This window comes from Cydia fagiglandana, chromosome 24 (genome assembly GCF_963556715.1).
Source record: "Cydia fagiglandana chromosome 24, ilCydFagi1.1, whole genome shotgun sequence".
In the NCBI taxonomy this organism is placed as follows: domain Eukaryota; kingdom Metazoa; phylum Arthropoda; class Insecta; order Lepidoptera; family Tortricidae; genus Cydia; species Cydia fagiglandana.
Window position 1 is genome coordinate 1502395 of NC_085955.1, and position 19334 is coordinate 1521728.

General features: G+C 38.1%; 2 protein-coding genes across 3 annotated transcripts; one reads left to right on the forward strand and one right to left on the reverse strand.

Annotated features, from left to right (window-relative positions):
• The first annotated feature begins 524 nt into the window (after positions 1–524).
• LOC134676543 (zinc finger protein 501-like) lies at positions 525–7014 on the forward strand. The gene is made up of 3 exons (XM_063534931.1): positions 525–558; positions 1363–1512; positions 3586–7014. Exons 2-3 carry the CDS (start codon positions 1368–1370, stop codon positions 4611–4613), a joined length of 1173 nt encoding a protein of 390 aa, XP_063391001.1. The 5' UTR covers positions 525–558; positions 1363–1367; the 3' UTR covers positions 4614–7014.
• Positions 7015–7979: 965 nt separating this feature from the next.
• LOC134676145 (zinc finger protein OZF-like) lies at positions 7980–18639 on the reverse strand. 2 transcript variants are annotated; one of them, XM_063534424.1, is made up of 4 exons: positions 18524–18639; positions 18184–18384; positions 11866–11992; positions 7980–10170 (listed from the first exon to the last, which is right to left on the reverse strand). In XM_063534424.1, the coding sequence occupies exons 2-4, from the start codon at positions 18367–18369 to the stop codon at positions 8918–8920; spliced, it is 1566 nt and encodes a 521-aa protein (XP_063390494.1). In that variant the 5' UTR covers positions 18370–18384; positions 18524–18639; the 3' UTR covers positions 7980–8917. The 2 variants fall into 2 exon arrangements, with proteins under 2 accessions (XP_063390494.1, XP_063390495.1); XM_063534425.1 differs by having other exon boundaries at positions 18520–18622.
• Positions 18640–19334: the final 695 nt, after the last annotated feature.

The following is a 19334-nucleotide window of genomic DNA, read 5'->3' on the forward strand; positions in this document are numbered from 1 at the left end:
AAATAATACAGTGTGAGTTAACCAATAGCTTTGCTCCACAGATAACATACACTTTGTACTTATACATTTCTTTTGATGACCCCTCTACACAGACAATCTTATCATCAGTTCAAATAAAGGCCCGTACAGACGGAATGATCAAATTGACTAATTTGGTCAGAACAGAAAGAGAAGAGTCGTGGTATGTAAGGGAACCATTACATTCTCTTTCCGCACAAACTCTATATGATAAGTTTTTTTCAGTCCTTTTTGCATCTTGCTTACTTGCTTTCTATGACTCTTGTATATTCGAGCAACAGAGAGGCAAATAAGGAAATTGAATGTAGATTTTTTTTATGTTTCGCGGTAGGCCCTCTGACCTGACGAGCGATAAAGCTCCGTCGAAAAAAGTGCCGATTATTGGTCCTGCATTACAGAGAGATTATAATCACTGGTGCATTATACGGCTGGGCATTAATCGATCGGAGTCCTGTCACTGTCAGTGTAGTCAACTGTCACTATCCATTATATACCTATCCCTGTTGGTCGCTGAAAAGAACGAGGTTGTAGAGCATCAAGGTTTGTGTTCTATATAGTGGCAATTCTTAAATGTTGGTGAACGATTCTATATACAGATAGTGTATAGATGCAACTAGTCAAACTAATGGCATGCGTTTTAAATAATTGTGGGTTTAAGTAGGTGTAACAAATACTATCGATTGATCAAATTGCATGTGATTATCATTTATCATTTTTATCAGTGACATTTGTACAAGATATAACTGATATGATATCTTGTACAAATGTCACTGATAATAAGTCGGTAGTAACCAGGAAAACTATACTCATCCTTTTCTTTTGGGTGCTAGTACTGCTCTGCTGAGGCAATTAGCGGTATCTTATGGCTCCTCTACATGATGGGCCAACGCCGGCCACTCCAAGGGACGCATTTATGCGTTAGAGGGAGCAAGTGATATTGCTCTCATTCTACCGCATTGCTGCTTCCCTTGGAGTGGCCTACGTTGGCCCATCGTGTAGAGGAGCCATCAGACACAAAATAGAACTGGTGCGCGATACACGGCCGACGTGAACGCTGCTTGCACTATTCTATACTATTCTATATAGCCTTTTATTTCCGATCTTCGGGTTCAAAAGTTTTTTTAAATGTTATAGTTTTTCTACAAAATGTCCCGCAGTTCGGTGTGCCTCTTGGCATAGGCCTCCTCCAACCTTCTCCACTGTACTCTGTCTTCTGCAACTCTGGACCAGTAGGGCCCCAAGGTTAAGCGGATATCATCTACCCATCTTGTTTTTGGATGTCTTTGTTTTCTACTTCCGTCTCTTGGGTACCACTAGTATAATATAAATTCAACATCATTTCAGAAATCATGGCCTCAGGGATGTCCTGTTCTGTCCGTCTTGAACGCATGCATGTGGACATGGAGCTCCGTACATACAGGATTGGTGACAACCTTTATGAGTTCCTGCATTTCCCCAGCTGCGAAGACACTACAGGAAAGGAAAAGACAAAGGGTAAGTTTAACCCCTGGAGCGCCCCAGAATTACCGTAGTATGGAACTCCTATACTAGTTACCAGCAAACGTTTCTGTGTAGGGCGCTCCACGGGTTAATTAAGCACACTTACCATACATACATTCCACCACCACCATACCATTCCACTGTGCTACAAAAATTTACCATATAAAATGTATTCTATTTTATTCAGAGATAGGGCTCCCCCACATCTAGCGTCTTTCGAGCGTCGGCGTCTACAACTCTATGGCTGCTGCTCGACGCAACGTCGACGCAACTGCGCGGCGACGTCATTTTCCATAGCGCTGACCAGACGCCGACAGACGCCGACGCTCGAAAGACGCTAGATGTGGCGGGGCCCATAAATACACATTCCATTCATGTTATATAGGTTATAGGTTTTCGCGGGCTTGGTTTCCGCAACTCGACGTCATAATATCGCGCCTATTTTGCGTAACGGGTTGGCGGCACTATTCCTGCCAACCCAACTCTACCAAGAAGCCTAGCAGACCCTTGACGTTGCCGACGACTTCTGGGAGAGACCCCGGTGAGCCGAGGTGTTGTGCCCGGTATTTTGCCACCCCTGGGCATTCGAGAATGACGTGGGTGGCTGTCTCCTCCATGTTAATAACTTAATAAAAACTTTTTAATCTCCGTAACACAAAGAAATTAAGAATAATTACACATCTTGGCTATCAAAAAAAAAAATTCCACACAATTTGCCATAATACAATTGTTTTTAGGGTTCCGTACCCAAAGGGTAAAACGGGACCCTATTACTAAGACTTCGCTGTCCGTCCGTCCGTCCGTCCGTCCGTCCGTCCGTCCGTCCGTCCATCCGTCCGTCCGTCCGTCCGTCCGTCCATCTGTCCGTCCGTCCGTCCGTCTGTCACCAGGCTGTATCTCACGAACCGTGATAGCTAGACAGTTGAAATTTTCACAGATGATGTATTTCTGTTGCCGCTATAACAACAAATACTAAAAACAGAATTAAATAAAGATTTAAATGGGGCTCCCATACAACAAACGTGATTTTTGACCAAAGTTAAGCAACGTCGGGAGTGGTCAGTACTTGGATGGGTGACCGTTTTTTTTGCTTTTTTTTGTTTTTTTTTTTTTGCATTATGGTACGGAACCCTTCGTGCGCGAGTCCGACTCGCACTTGCCCGGTTTTTCATTTGTGTGAGTTTGACGACCTGTCTAGTGTCTGGTCTTGTGGGTACATTGCGACTACACATGCCTATGAAGCTGATGATCTCGGGTTCAAATCTTGGGAAGGGCAATTATTTGTGCGATGAGCACAGATATTTGTTCCTGTGTGTTTTTTAGGGTTCCGTACCCAAAGGGTAAAACGGGACCCTATTACTAAGACTTCGCTGTCCGTCCGTCCGTCCGTCCGTCTGTCACCAGGCTGTATCTCACGAATCGTGATAGCTAGACAGTTAAAATTTTCACAGATGATGTATTTCTGTTGCCGCTATAACAACAAATACTAAAAATAGAATAAAATAAAGATTTAAATGGGGCTTCCATACAACAAACATGATTTTTGACCAAAGTTAAGCAACGTCGGGAGTGGTCAGTACTTGGATGGGTGACCGTTTTTTTTTTGCTTTTTTTTTTTTTTGCATTATGGTACGGAACCCTTCGTGCGCGAGTCCGACTCGCACTTGCCCGGTTTTTATGTATTTAAGTATTCATACATATTTATTTATTACATAGATCGATAGATTACTCTAAACACTTTATTATTACAAAAAGAAAGGAATAATGGAATTTTAAAGAAAAACTATTAATTAAAATTAGACTACCAGCGATTGATAATTGTTTTCTGTAGACTACATATTACATAAGATTGATACATAGTTAACATATAGGTATAGTTTATTAAATGAATATATGTCTGTACGGTATTTGTAATATGGGCCTTGTTGTCTGATTTAAAAATATTGGTGTCTAGTACCCACAACATAAGCCTTATTGAACTTACTGTGGGACTTAGTCAATTTGTGTGATAATGTCTATAATATTTATTTATTCCTGTGCGCTATTAATGTTTTCTACGGATTTCAGATCGAGATCAACTTAAAAACAAAATCAGGATAGCAGATGAATCTATAAAGACTGAAATTTCACTTGATCATCAGAAAAACAAAACCGAAATAACAGAAGAATCTATAAAGATTGAAATGGCCCTTGATCTTACAGAGATGCTATATCAATGTGCCTATTGTACTTACTCCAGCAACCAGATGGCACATTTACACCTTCATCAACTTCAACATACTGTTGCAAATGTCGACCACAAGGCATATTTACATGTTGATCAAAGTAAATATACTATCGAAAAAGTCGAAAAGCCTCACAAATGCTCCTACTGCAGCTATACTGCCTGTATTAAAAGCCTTATAAAAATACACGAGAGGATACACACTGGTGAAAAACCTTACAAGTGTAAGTATTGCAGTTACGCTAGTGCCACAAGCAAAGTACTAAGAATACATGAAAGAATACACACTGGCGAAAAGCCTTATCAGTGCCAATACTGTACTTACGCCAGTGCCAAGAAATGTGCACTAAATCTCCACGTAAGAACACACACAGGTGAAAAGCCTTACGAGTGTAAATACTGCGGCTACAGGGTTGCCAATAAAAGTCATATGACAACCCATGAAAGAATACACACTGGTGAAAAGCCATACAAATGTAACTACTGTAGCTACGCGAGTGGCCATAAAAGCGATGTAAATGTTCATGAAAGGATTCACACTGGCGTGAAACCATACACATGTAACTACTGTGATTACGCTAGTTATCTAAAAAGTACTATAAAAGTACACGAAAGAAAACATACTGGTGAAAAGCCATACAAATGTACTTACTGTAGTTATACTACTGCCCAAAAAGGGCATTTAAAGGCACATGAAATGACACATACTGGTATAAAACCCTACACATGTGATCAATGTGATTTTGGTAGTATGTTTAAAAGCAGCCTACTAGAACACAAAAAGGGCCACATGCACCAACCGCAAGTGACGGAAACTGGGCCCCTTTCGCAAGTGCCCGGTGACCATATAGATGTAATAAGCGGCAACTAAGATAATGAAGGCACTAATACATTTACGTACCAATGTCGGCGGCGGATCGTAAGATCAGGCATATCGTGAAATTCCTAGTCATATCGTGAAACGTGAAAATCTTTGACTCGTTCCCTGAGTCGACGTAGCGGGGCTCCTATTTCTGGGCAGTTTGCCCTTCCGGCATCTGAAGCAACCTAACAAACCTATCCTACCTATATATTGGTTTAATGTGACTATCGTCAAAACATTACATAGGCACATCACTATCTGCCTGATCTTACGATCCGCCGCCGACACCGATACCGATACGGGATATAGTACCGATGCACACAAAAAATGTGTTCGTGTGTTAGTCAATCCGAATAGAATAGAATAAAACTTTATAAAGAAACTTTTTAAACTTTTTTTTTTGTTTTTTTTTTTTTAAACTTTATAAGTAAATGAAACAGTCGCTTCTTAGCGATAATACCGCCTGTCGTTGCCTAACTTTCAACTGTAATTCATTTTCTGTGTATTTTTAACTTACATTTACATTTTTAAGGGCCACTTGTACCATTCCAATAACCCGGGGTTAACCGGTTAAACCTCGAGTTACCATAGTTACTAGTACAATTTGACACTGGGTTATCAGTTTAACCGCTTAACCCCGGATTAGTGGGATGGTGCAAGTTGCCCTTAGTTACATAATTCAGACCCAAGTGCAACAGTATTATTTTATATACGTGTATGTTTGACGCATCAAAAAGAGAAATAGAGATAGCTGCAAACCTTATTTTATTAAACATGGCACTCACTCTACCAATTATTTACATTTTAGAATTAGACATGTGTGTCAGAAACAAGTGCGAGTCGGACTCGCGCACAAAGGGTTCCGTACCGTAATGCAAAAAAAAAAACGGTCACCCATCCAAGTACTGACCACTCCCGACGTTGCTTAACTTTGGTCAAAAATCACGTTTGTTGTATGGGAGCCCCATTTAAATCTTTATTTTATTCTGTTTTTAGTATTTGTTGTTATAGCGGCAACAGAAATACATCATCTGTGATAATTTCAACTGTCTAGGTATCACGGTTCGTGAGATACAGCCTGGTGACAGACGGACGGACGGACGGACGGACAGCGAAGTCTTAGTAATAGGGTCCCGTTTTACCCTTTGGGTACGGAACCCTAAAAAAATATAGATGAGATGTTCAGAGGGCTACCATATAAACTAGAACTACCTACGCCAGTATTAAGAATATATTTACTGAGAAAGCCTTCATTACTCGGTCGTGAAATATTATATTCAAGTCCCGATTTTTATAAAGATTTTGTCACTGATTCTTTTGTTAGAATTAGATCGAGGTAAGTCTGCAACGCTTTTGATAGTACACGCAGTGCAAGTGTTATTTAATACGTCATAATTTCATAGAAGTTTGACGTTTAAAATGACACTTGCACTGCGTCTGCTGTCAAAATCGTTGCAGACTTATCTCGGTCTGACTCTCACATAGTAGGGATCTCTTAATATGTACTATAAAACTAGTTAAGAAAGTATTTAGTACTTAAGTTATTTTAATAATATGTACTTAGTTTAAGAAAATGTTTACCATTCCTTTTTAGGCGCCATGAGACTATTATTTTATAACTTAGTTTCAATACCACGATGTATTTTTTTTTAATTCGCTGCTTATTTTCGTAGTCGACACCAGTGGCGGATTTGCAGTCTTTGCCGCCGCTAGGCCCCAGGCCCTGTAGCCGCCCCTTTCAAGGCACCCAATTGACTACATTTTGAGTTATTTCTTGTTACCATCAGCGAATTTTTTGTCATAATTTGCCGCACTAGGCCCGGGCCTACAGTGCCTTAGGGAAAATCAGCCACTGGTCGACATCTAGCGTCAAGTAGCGGATTTATCAGTACCGCTACTTGACACTAGATGTCACGAGTGTCGCGCAAACATACGGATAGCAAAGTAAAAATTATTTATAATTTTATCAATAAATATCTCAATCTCAAACAAAAATTAAAAAATGCGACCTTTTGGAACACCGGTCCAATCGCTCTTAACCAGCTGAGCTAGGAGTTTCAAGTTGTATTGATAATTTACCAGTATGTTACCATTTTTCCTTTAATATGAAAATTCGGAAAATTAATACCAAAATATTGCTTTGGTAATCCGCGAAAAGATGACGTGCTAACCTGTTATACTTGCGTATTTTTTACATGCAATTTAATGTAATTGCAAGTATAACGGGTTAGCACTGGTTGACTAGCATGTTATCTTTTCGCGGATAGCAAAGTAATGTTTTGGTATTAAATAATATAGATTTTTGAAAAGTAACGCCTGATAAATCATTATTTGAAAATTCGGAGATTCAGAGATGTGATGTGACATTGTATCTTTAAAGTAATTAATAAATAATGAATTTTACAATTAATTTGTTTGTATCCCTCCCTCCCCCCATTTTTATATCCCACTTTTTAGTTCTTATAAATTTTCATGAAAACTGAAAGCTACAATAAAAAAATGTCTAGAAGTTTTTGGATATATATTGGACTTATAAGTTCCCGAATAATATTTATAGATTTTATCAGAGATATTTAAAGTATGGTAACAGATGTCATGTCTGTACCGTTTATAATTTTAAAACTCAAAATCATGCAAAATAGTTGACCATGTACAGGGTGGCCAAATAAGAGGTATACACTTTATTTTTGAAATTTTATTCTATAAAACATAAAAAATATTAAGTATTCCTTGTTAAATATAATATGTAGGGTCAGCAATTACACATGGAAAATAATGTCAGACAAATGTTCACCTCTAGCAGCATGGCAGATGCGAACCCTTTTCATCGCGTTTTTCATCACTTTTTCACACATTTCTGGCGTTATTTCAGCGACAGTGTTTTGAATATTTTGTTTTAATTGCTGAAGGTTCGTTGGCCTATTAGCATACACACGTCCCTTTAGATAGCCCCACAGAAAAAAGTCAGGAGCTGTTAAATCAGACGATCTTGGGGGCCAGTCAATGTCACCGTTTCACGAAATTAATCAACCGGGAAACGTTATTTTTAATGTTTCTATTGTGGCTCGTGGCGCGTGACACGTGTCCCCGTCTTGTAAACGCTCCATAACAAATTTGCCGTATCTACACAAAGTAATTTTCATGCAACAACTGTCATATTTGCCGCCAAAACAAAATGGGGGCAAAAAAAAGTTGTATACCTCCAAGTTGGCCACCCTGTACCTACTGAGTTGACATCTATCACTGTACCCATGCTGAGTGAAAAATATTATAGTGATCTGAAATATTATAGGGTTTCTTTAAATAAACTCTTATTTAATAAGAAACATTTATTCCGACTCGAACCAGACATAATCATAACCAGAGCTCGGCAGGGGTGAGCCATTTTGACGTCACTTATGTCAAGTGTAGATATTAATATAGATACACCTTAGAAAGAAATATTAAAATAAAGCTTTATTAATTATAATTAAGCTAAAATGACAATGCCTTATGTACAAATAAACTTTAATAGTAGCATATGGATGGATATACATATTATTTGAAGATGTTTACTAAAAAGGCTTGCTATAAAATTCATTTGTTTTAATGGCGACGTAAAGATCGTAGCGGAAAGGCAGCCTAAATAAAATAATTACTTTAGTTATTAATTTACACCACATATACCATCGAATGACAAGGCATGTCCATGTTGCGCAAACTCTGAAAACAGCTTACCCCCGCCGAGCTCTGATCATAACTGAATTACACAACTTACATGATACTAGTAATTATAGTATAGACAAGATATCCGGTCAACACTAAAAAGTCAAAGCAAGCGTCTGAATTTACATTTAAACAGCGTATATATATATTACATTTTTGAATCTTTTACTTTTTCGACTTAAAGTTATAATAAGGCGCTCCCATACAATTGAAGTTACGCCAGTGGGGAGACACTCCTGAATTCGGGCAAACTCGGCTCCGTTCGGCTCAGCATTGCTCCAAGCCATTATTAGGGTTGACACAACTTGACGGCCTTTTGCGTTCACGACGGCAGATAAAATAATCACTCGATTTTTTACAACCTTAAATAGTCGAAAGGGATAGTGCCGTAAGTTAGAAAGAGATATCATGATTCGTCCCTGAACCGCTGTCAAACTATGGTTTTGTAGGAAGTGTCCTTTCTGTACGGTAGTACTATTGTTTATTCTGTGACTTGGCACGCACATTTTTATACACACATGCATAGTTTTAAAATCGTAACTTCGATTGTATGGAAGCGGGTTTTTGGCGGCGCGTTCGTGTGACTCTTAAGGAAAAATATTTTTTAATTACTCTGGGGCTTCTAAGTTTTGTTCGTTTTCCTCAGTTTCTTCAGTATGCGTCTGCACATGTCTATTAAAATTGTATTTATTTCTAAAGACCTTATTGCATATATCACAAGTGTATACCAAGTGCCCTCTTTGGTGTTTCTTCAACTCCCTTTTGAGGGCGAAATGTTCGTTACACACTTCGCATGCTATGGTTTTGTCTCGCGTGTGAGTCGCTTCGTGCCTCCTTCTGACGCCACCCTGTTTGAATTGTCTCCCGCATACCCTGCAAGGATACGGTCTCTCGTTCGAGTGGACTCGTGAGTGTATAACCAAAGAGGGTTTGCAGCTGAACTTCTTTGAGCATGTTTCGCACGAGTAGGGTTTCTCCCCACTGTGAATTAACATGTGAGAGTTTAAGTGCGCTTTTTGGGAGAACTGCCGCTGGCATAAGTCGCAGCTGTACGGCTTGGTTCCAGTATGTATGCGCTCGTGTCTTACTAAGTCCGCCTTTGTTATAAAATGCTTGCCGCAAATTTCGCATATACGCGGTTGGTCACCTGTGTGTAATCTGTTATGACTGTCTAGTTGGAATTTTTGGACAAAGCTCTGCCCGCATGTCTTACACGCGAACGGCCTAACCCCAGTATGGTTCCGTTCATGAATCGTCAGCTTATACATATGTAAAAATTTCTTTGGACAAAACTTGCAAGGATACTGTTTCGCCTCTTCCCCTTTGTGTAAAAGCTCATGCAGCTTCAGTTGCGTTTTCTCTCTAAATTGCTTTTTACAAACTTCACACGAGAACGGCTTGTTTTCAGTATGAGTTCTTTCATGCTTGATCAGATGGCTGGAGATCCTGAAGGCTTTATTGCAGAGCTTGCAACTGTATGGTTTCTCACCAGTGTGAATCCTCTCGTGCGCAGACGCGTAAGTTTCACACGAAAACGTTTTGTTACATATACCGCAATGAAACGGTTTTTTATACTTGTGATAGTTAAGATGACCAATCAAATATTTTTTGACTGTGAATTTCTTGTCGCATAGATCACATTGATATTTCCCTGTTTCTTCAAGGTCATTGTTAACTTTCCCTTTTTTCTTTCTTTCCTTGAACCTCCTTCTGAACAGAGTTCCCTCGTGCATCGTGGAGAGTCTGGTTATCTGTAGTAACATGCTGTTGTCTGTGGGGCCCCAATTGGAGCACCCTAATTGGTCCGGCACAATGAATTCTTCAACCGGCTCTTGTTTGCAAGTGTTTTCATTGATTGCAGCTGGAAAATAATAATAAATAATTAGTGTTAGTTTTAATTTAGTTTATATTTAATTGTAAGTTATTTTATAAGGTTAGATTTAGATGTGTTAAAATGTATTTTTTTTGTGTAACAATTTTAATCAATAATAAATTAATAAAAAATAATTAAATATACAGAAAAAACTGAGAAATCAAAAACTGTCAGAAACCATATACAATCACTTTAGCACAGGGCTTCGCAAACTATAATATGGATGTGGGTGGCGCGAGACCTGTCATTGTGGCACTCTTTGGGGGAGGCCTATGTCCAGCAGTGGACGTCCTCTGGCTGATATGATGATGATGAAAAATAACAATAATACATCAACAATCCTTATATAGTCTCAGCTCAATTGAATAATGTACAGTAGGTCCTTAGCAGGTAGCCAAGAGGCTGTACACGGAGCCAGAGGAGACCTCGAACAAGATGGGAGGAAGAACTCAAACTCACAGCGGGCAACTGGAGAAGAGTGGCCCACGACAGACCTCAATGGAATGAGCTAGAGGAGGCCTTTGCCAAGCGGCACACTGAGCTTAAAGATATACTTTAACTCAGAACAAAGGGGCTAGATAGATAGGTCCTTAGCTTGCAAGATTTGACACGAACATTCATACAGTATATATAACCTCAATAGTTCAGAAGTTCTTGAGAATGTTCTCTGTTTACTATGGGGAATTTTCTGGTGCATGAACATTCCCCATACGAAACGGAGAATGTTCTCAAGAATGGCACAACTATATTCATACATACACACCAAAAAAAATTTATAATTTGTATTTTTAGGGTTCCGTAACCCAAAGGGTAAAACGGGACCCTATTACTAAGACTTCGCTGTCCGTCCGTCCGTCCGTCCGTCCGTCTGTCACCAGGCTGTATCTCACGAACCGTGATAGCTAGACAGTTGAAATTTCAACAGATGATGTATTTCTGTTGCCGCTATAACAACAAATACTAAAAACAGAATAAAATAAAGATTTAAATGGGGCTCCCATACAACAAACGTGATTTTTGACCAAAGTTAAGCAACGTCGGGAGTGGTCAGTACTTGGATGGGTGACCATTTTTTTTTGCATTGTGGTACGGAACTCTTCGTGCGCGAGTCCGACTCGCACTTGCCCGGTTTTTTTTAATTCACTTAATATATTTCTCTCTCTGCGCCTCTCTAGGTACCTCTATAGGTATCTCTGTTTGGCCCTATGGTTGACTGGTAGAGAATGCCATTTGGCATTAAGTTCGCCATTTGTACATTGTTGTATATATTTTGTGCAATAAAGTTAAAAAAAAACCGGGCAAGTGCGAGTCGGACTCGCGCACGAAGGGTTCCGTACCATAATGCAAAAAAAACAAAAAAAAAGCAAAAAGAAAACGGTCACCCATCCAAGTACTGACCACTCCCGACGTTGCTTAACTTTGGTCAAAAATCACGTTTGTTGTACGGGAGCCCCATTTAAATCTTTATTTTATTCTGTTTTTAGTATTTGTTGTTATAGCGGCAACAGAAATACATCATCTGTGAAAATTTCAACTGTCTAGCTGTCACGGTTTGTGAGATACAGCCTGGTGACAGACGGACGGACAGCGAAGTCTTAGTAATAGGGTCCCGTTTTACCCTTTGGGCACGGAACCCTAAAAACATACAAATATTGCAAGTTAAATCAAATTGTATTATCTCACCATTCCCAAACGCTACTCCAGGGCGCTGCGTAGCCCCTGTTCTGGGCACTGCACTATCTTCAGTTGTGTGGTTGCTGTATAAGCCTGATTGTTCAGTCTCACTCGCTCCGTACCAGTGTGGCTCCTCCTTTTGGTGTAAAATGAAAATGGTTTATTATATTTGTTACAATATACTATTGAATTAATTTGATGTGTTTATAATGTGTATTAATTGTTTTTTTTTATGTTAATTGATGTGACTAGTATGTAAGCGCTTTGGTATTACACTGTAATGCAGCAGTCGGCAACCTTTTAAATTAAATTAAATTAAATTAAATAATTCTTTATTTCAGGCCTGTGGCCCATAAAAAGTTGTTAGTAACAATGCCTTAGTCTATGTTAGTATACAAACATTTAAAATAACAACTAAATTACAATTAAAATAACAACTAAATAAATTCATATATTTTACACAAGCCCGAGCATTATTTGCCTCCATTTGTTATAAATGGGGCAGTCGAACCTATACGCAAACAGTCCCAGGATGCTGTTGCTGCTGCTTCGAACGCGACTGAGCAAGGAGGCCACTTTCTTGCGGATGATGGCGTGGAACCCGTCCGTGTGCGCCTCCGCGAACATAGCTGATGCGCTACAGCAGCCAAGGGCCACATAGTAGATAACGAAATTGACGCGGGCCGCACTTTGTTAATATTTATGACTTTGTAAGACATTGTAGTTTGTTAATATTACCAGGCCTATGGAACTCTCCGCGCGAGCTCGGATTTATACCTACGATTCTGCTCCCGTTCACGGTAGAAAAGCGAGCCAGTTGGTTGCCACACGCGCTCACGCATGCACGTCACCGCGCGCCGCACTGACAATTTTTACGATAGTTACAAGCTACGTAGATACTATTGAATTACTTTAATTAAACATATAGTGTTTATTACGACAAATGTACCTATAGTTACACATCTATTTGAAATAGGTAGCGAACTTGGTAAATGTTCATTTTATTGACAGTAAGATCTTAATTTTACACCGTAAAATAGGTACTCATTTATTATGCTCTGGTTCTTATAATGAATTGCCTGTAATCATGGGTTCTCTATTATTTTTCATTATTGTGTAACATTAATCTATATCTGATTTTAAATTACACGTTTTAAAACTAATTCTTTCTGGGTTTATTGCGTGGTTTATAAGACGGCGTAAACACTGCGGTCACTGCAGGGACATATGACCTTTTAAAATAAGTATTTCGCAAACACTACCCTAACCTAACGCATAAACGGAATGCTATAAATTAAATAAAATAATAAATAAAATATAAAATAAGCCTTTATTGCTGTGTAACATAATAATAATATAAGTATTAAGTTGCACTATGTTTTTTTTTTTTTATACTACACTATATATTTTATGTCTAATTCCTTAACTAAGTGAATCGGCAACCGGTTTTCGCTTCTTCCTTTTTACAGCTTGTCTTTCGACATAGGCCTCCTCTAAACCTTTCCATTTTATCCTGTCTTTTGCAGTTCGTCTCCATGTAGGGCCAGCTATCTTTCTTATGTCGTCTTCCCAACGTTTAAATTGTCCTCCTTCTTTTCTTGTCCCGTCCCTCGGGTACCATTCCGTTATTATTTTTGTCCACTTTTCTGTTCTTTCCCTTAACATATGCCCTGTCCATCTCCACTTTAATCGTTTGTAAACATATTGGATGTTTTTGAATTTAGTTTTATTCTTTATAATTTGTAGACTAACCTTATCTCTGCGTTTTACTCCTAGAACACTTCTCTCCATTCCGTTTTGACACACTTTTATTTTGTGTAGTTGTTGTTCGGTCAGTGCCCATGTTTGACATCCATACGATAAGCATGGGAGGATACACGTATCAAATACCTTCCTTTTCTCTTTGATGGGCATGTCTTTGTCCTTCATAATTTCGCTCAAAGACCAGAATCGTTTCCAGCTATTTGTAATCCTTCTGTTTATTTCTTTTTGCATTGTATCTTCTGGGGCTATTAGTTGACCTAGATATATGTATTCGTTCACATACTGTATTTGTCCATTATTTACTTTAATATCTACTCTAGTTGAGTTTGTCATCACCTTTGTTTTGGAGGTGTTCATTGAGAGACCTACCTTGGCACTTTCATCAGATAGCTGTTGTAACATTTCTTCTAAGTTACTTGGATCTTCAGAAAACAGGACGATATCGTCTGCGAAACGTAGGTGGTTAAGTTTTTCGCCGTTTATGTTGATTCCATTTCGATCCCATTCCAAGTTTCTAAAGACCATCTCTAATACCGCGGAGAATAATTTCGGTGAGATTGGGTCGCCCTGTCTGACTCCTCTTTCGAGTGGAAATTCTTCCCCTGTTCTTTCCAGCTTAACTTGGGCCGTACTATTCGAGTAAATGTTTTTGAGTATTCTAATGTATTTGGGCTCTACTCCCTGTATTGTTAGCGCTTTCCAGATGCTATCATGATATATGGTATCGAATGCTTTATTAAAATCCACGAATCCTAAGTAATAGACTTTATTATATTCCCTGTATTTTTGGATCACTTGTCTTAGGACGTGGATGTGGTCTATCGTGGAAAATTTGCTTCGAAAGCCCGCCTGTTCTTTGGGTTGATTTTCTTCGAGTTTGACCGTGATACGTGATAGTATTATCTTTGAAAATATCTTATAAATGTTTGCCATTAGACTTATTGGTCTATAGTTACTCATGTCTCCCTTGTCTCCTTTTTTATGTATTAGTATTATAGTTGATTTCATCCAATCTTTGGGTATGCTTTCGGTTGTTAGGATGTCGTTGAATATTTCTGTTAGTCTTGGTCCAATCACTGGTAACGTGTGTTTTAGTAACTCGTTTGTTATTTGGTCTGAGCCTGGTGCTTTATCTTGTTTTTGTGTGTTGATTGCTCTTATTGTTTCTTCCTGTAGTATATTTGGTACTGGTTCAGTGTCTGCGAATATTTCCATTTGGGATTCTTCCGGTAGTGTTGTTTGTTTTTGGTATAGTATTCTGTAATAGTCTGTGGCAATTTCTAGTATATCTTCTCTTTTGCTTGTACACTTTCCTTGTCTGCTTTTGATGTTTGGCATCCACGTTTTCTTTTTATCAAGTCGTTTTAATGCTTTCCTTAGTCCTCCAGTTTTTTCAATGGATGTTTTGATAAGGTTCAGTCGTTTATTTTTTCTATCTTGTCTTATATGCACGAGTATCTGTTTGCTTATTTCTGATATCTTTTCGCGAGTTTGCTTGTTTTTACCTTCTTTTAAGAGTTCTTTCCTCTTTGTAATTAATTGTTTAGTTTCTGGAGATAGTATATTTTCTGTTTGTTTGTTTTGATTATTTGTATTAACAATTTGCGTTTTGAGTATATCCAGAAGATTGTCGTATCGTTCTTGAGTCGTCTTGTAGTTTACGGTCGCATGTCTGTTTATTGTAGTATTCAAATTTTCAAGAAGTGACTCCTTGTTTCCAGTTAATACCAAGGCAGTTTTATACTTATTCTGAAAATGTCTTCTTTTTGGTTTCTGCTTCGTTGACAGTGATGCTCTTACCATTTTGTGGTCTGTATGGAAGTTAAGTTGTTGTACTGTATGCAAGTCTTTGAAAATTTTTCGGTTGTTGGTCAAAATAAAATCAATCTCGTTTTTATATTTGCCATTGGGTGATGTCCACGTCCATTTTTTTGTCTTCTTTTTCTTGAAGAAACTGTTTAAAATACTAAGTTTATTTTCTAATGCAAAATTGACTAGTCTTTCTCCGTTACTACTTCTTTGGCCATATCCATGTTTTCCTATTATTTGTTCTTCCCCTTCATTGCAAACCCCTATTCGACCATTGAAGTCTCCCATCACAATTAGGTTTTTATACGAGTCTTGAACGGTTGCTTGTAAATCTTCGTAAAATTTGTCCGTCTTCGTGTTGTGATCTGAGTTTTCAGATTCAGTTGGGGAATAAGCTTGAATGATGGTCCACATCTCTTCTCTATGGTTATGTGTTGGAAGTTTAATGTTGAGGAGTGCTATTCTCTCATTGATTCCCCTTATTTCTTCTATTTTGTTTGCCCAGTGACTCTTGATCAGGAAACCGACACCAAACTGTCCCTTGGTTTCTCCAATGTAGTGCATTATATACTTTCCTTTGTCTTCAATTTCTTCTCCGTACCGTCTCATTTCGCTGATCCCGATTATATCCCATTTCATATTTTCTATGGCCAGTTCTAGCTCCGTTAGTTTTTCTGGGGTCCGGAGTGTTCGCGTGTTCAGAGTCGCTATATATATGTCCGTGTTTGTTCCTTTTAGTTTACTTGCTTCTTCTTTTTCTTCGTTTGTTCCGTTTAGAGGGTCGCGGTCATTATCTCCCACGAGGACCAGTCGGCTTGGGAGAGTTCTTCGGTTGCCGTGGTTTAATTGTTTTTTGATTGAGTCTGTTCGAGTGAGCTCCCGTTTTTTGTAATTATGTTATGATTATTAGTTTTTGGTACTTTATTGGGCTGAGAGTGTGGCACTCTGATCTCCCCGGAAGTTGTACTAAAATTACTTGGGGGGGTCTTGGGTGGGGAAGATGGAACCCGTTTTCTTTTATCATTGTTCTCTTTCTTTTCACGTTTCTCCTTCACAATAAGTTTATCATTTTTAATGATGGCGTACTTGCCAGATTCTCTGGCTTCTAACATTTTTGGGATTAGAGCCTTCCTTTTTTCGAGGGTCTCTTTTGGGAAGTCCTCAGTTACACTTATATTCTTAGGGAAATTCTTTCTGTTTTTGAGGAGTTCCATTTTTCTCCAGCCAAGGGTGAGTACTAATTTTATTGGCCTGATTCTTTTTTCTTCCTTTTTCCCAATTCTTTGCACTTCACTGATCTCCCACCTATCCCAATCGTTGGACTTTATCGAGTTCTTATTGATATCATTCAGAATTGCCAAAACTATGTCCATAAGTTCTATATTTTCGTTTTCCTCTTCTTTTACACCAAAGAGTATTAGGTTATTTTTTCTGACATCAATTTCTAATCGCTTCACTGTAGATTTTAATTTTACTATTTCTGTTTTCATTTCTGCATTTTCTTGAATGATAGGTTTTAGTTTTTCATCAAATGCTAAGGAAAGGGATGTGTGGACTGAGTCGGTAATAATAGTGGTCTGCTTTTCTAGCTCGCCCTTCAGTCTATTCCAAAGTAAATCAAACTGTCCCTCCATTATATATTTTTACCACCAAAGTCGGGTAACTTTTCTACTCTGGCCACACTGGATGTCAACGACTGTAAAAAGGTTATAATTTCTGAACGCAGTTCGATCTGTTATGTTGTCTAAGCTGCCGCTTCTTCACTCTATGCCACTTTTTATTTTGACAGTGACAGGTAACCTCACTTCAGTAAGATCGATCGATCGATCTTACTGCTATAACTTATTGCAACTTAACTTGCTTAAACGTAGTTTTTTTTTTTTTAGCCTTTTTACCCGGACAATACATTTCTTGTTCATATATTTCCCTAATTCCTCTTATTTTATTTTTTTTGTGTGTCCGTTTGCCAGGTGGTAAAGGCCTCCTCCAATCTTTATGTTGTTGTTGTTGTTGTTTTATATGTTGTTGTTGTTTATTTCTTTTTCTTAAATGGAGGGTGTTGGTCGTTTTCCCCCACGGGGACCAGCCGGCTTGGTCCCCGTGGGGGACATGTAGTTATTTAACGCTATATATACTTTATGGCAAGTTCTAATGTTAGTTTCATAGTTTGATCAATCGAATTAGAAGACTGGACACGTATAAAAATTTCTACGCGTCACCCGTTGTGCCGGGGAGCGGTGCGCTGAAGGTCACTCCATTGTATTTTTGTGTAGGTATCAAACCGGTAGGTAGGTTTTCTTTGAGAGATAAGTATCTGTTCGTAAGAACTATTATATAATCTGTGATATTACATACAAAATAGCCAGGGAGGCCCGCGGGCCGCAAGTGAGAGGTTCGCGGGCCGCGGGTTGCCGACCGCTGCTGTAATGGTTATATATGCTAAAATAAATGTAATGAAATAGCCTATTTGCCCCCAATACATAATAATATATATTTGTTGTAATGAGAATATACAGATGTAGTGCATAATTATATTCCATAATATTTTCACAGAAACATACAAACATGTCTTGCTATTTCAGTCTATTTCGGTACAAAAAGTGCTGAGGTTGACTGAAGTACCATGACAAATACGAACGTTTCTGAGAAAATACTATAATGAACTATAATGGGTGTCGTGAAAAAAGAAGACACTGCAATGCAATATGATACTTGAAAACCACTTAAGATAATGTAATAAGTAAACATATTTACCTTTACACACACTATTTCCATCTTCACCTGAACTGTTTCAGATGATTCTCCTTCCATTCCCTTCTGTTCTGTAACTTCTTTCAATGGTTGCTGGCCTTTTTCTTCAGTGCAGTCTAACTCATTCTTAACTATTACTGTTTCTACCTTCTTTTCGTCATCTATAGACTCTGTTTCCTTCTCAGACATGTTTACTTGCTATTCCTGTTGAATTTGGAAATTATAATGGAGATTTCAAGACTTAAATAAACATTCATTTTCCTTACAAAGAAAATGGTGATTAAGCTTCAGAATAGTATGGATAGCAAAATGGATGGTTAAGAATAATGTTTTGTATACCTACTAGACGATGAAGAGTATCTTAAAAACCTATTTTTCTACATTAAAATTAAATAAGAGTTTTTACAGGAATAAAAATAGATTACATCGATTTTCGGTCACGAATGTCACTGTGACAAACGAATGAAATCAATACTATCGTTTACCCAATCGTATCGATCCACAGATTAGGTATCGTCTCCTCTTTATGATGTCCCCTCTACACAATCAATCTAAACAGTTATCGATCAGTATTTGCTACATTACTTCTGTCTGATTTTGTATTTATTTGATTAAAAATGTTATTAATTTAGTTAACGTAATTTTTTGACAATTATTTGCGTAAAATATAATATAAGTTTATTCTTTGCAGCGTACTGCAGATTTAGTATATCTTTGTTGCGTGCAACGGAACGTTAACAGTGAATTGTTTTCAATTATCGTAAAATTGTCTCATACATAGATATAAGAATATATACAGATGCCTTCCAAGCGAGCTGTCAGTGGGACCACTTTTTGTTTAGTGTACGATTAACAAAGCGACCCACTTTGCTGTAGCCATGTCGATAAAGTCATATCGATAAACTACCGACATTTCTTGCAATTTTAATTTTACTTCAAAGGTTTAACTATACCTAAAATGAACAAAAACGCTTTTTTTCTTTATTGTGGTTATCAGATCACAATTTTATAGTCACGCCCCAGGAGAGAACCAAGGGAAAGTTCAGATATTTAATTAAAATACATAAATACCTACTAGAATAGGTGGTCCGCAATAATTGAATTATTTTATTACATTCTAATATATTCAATTATCCATTAGCATTTCAATTATG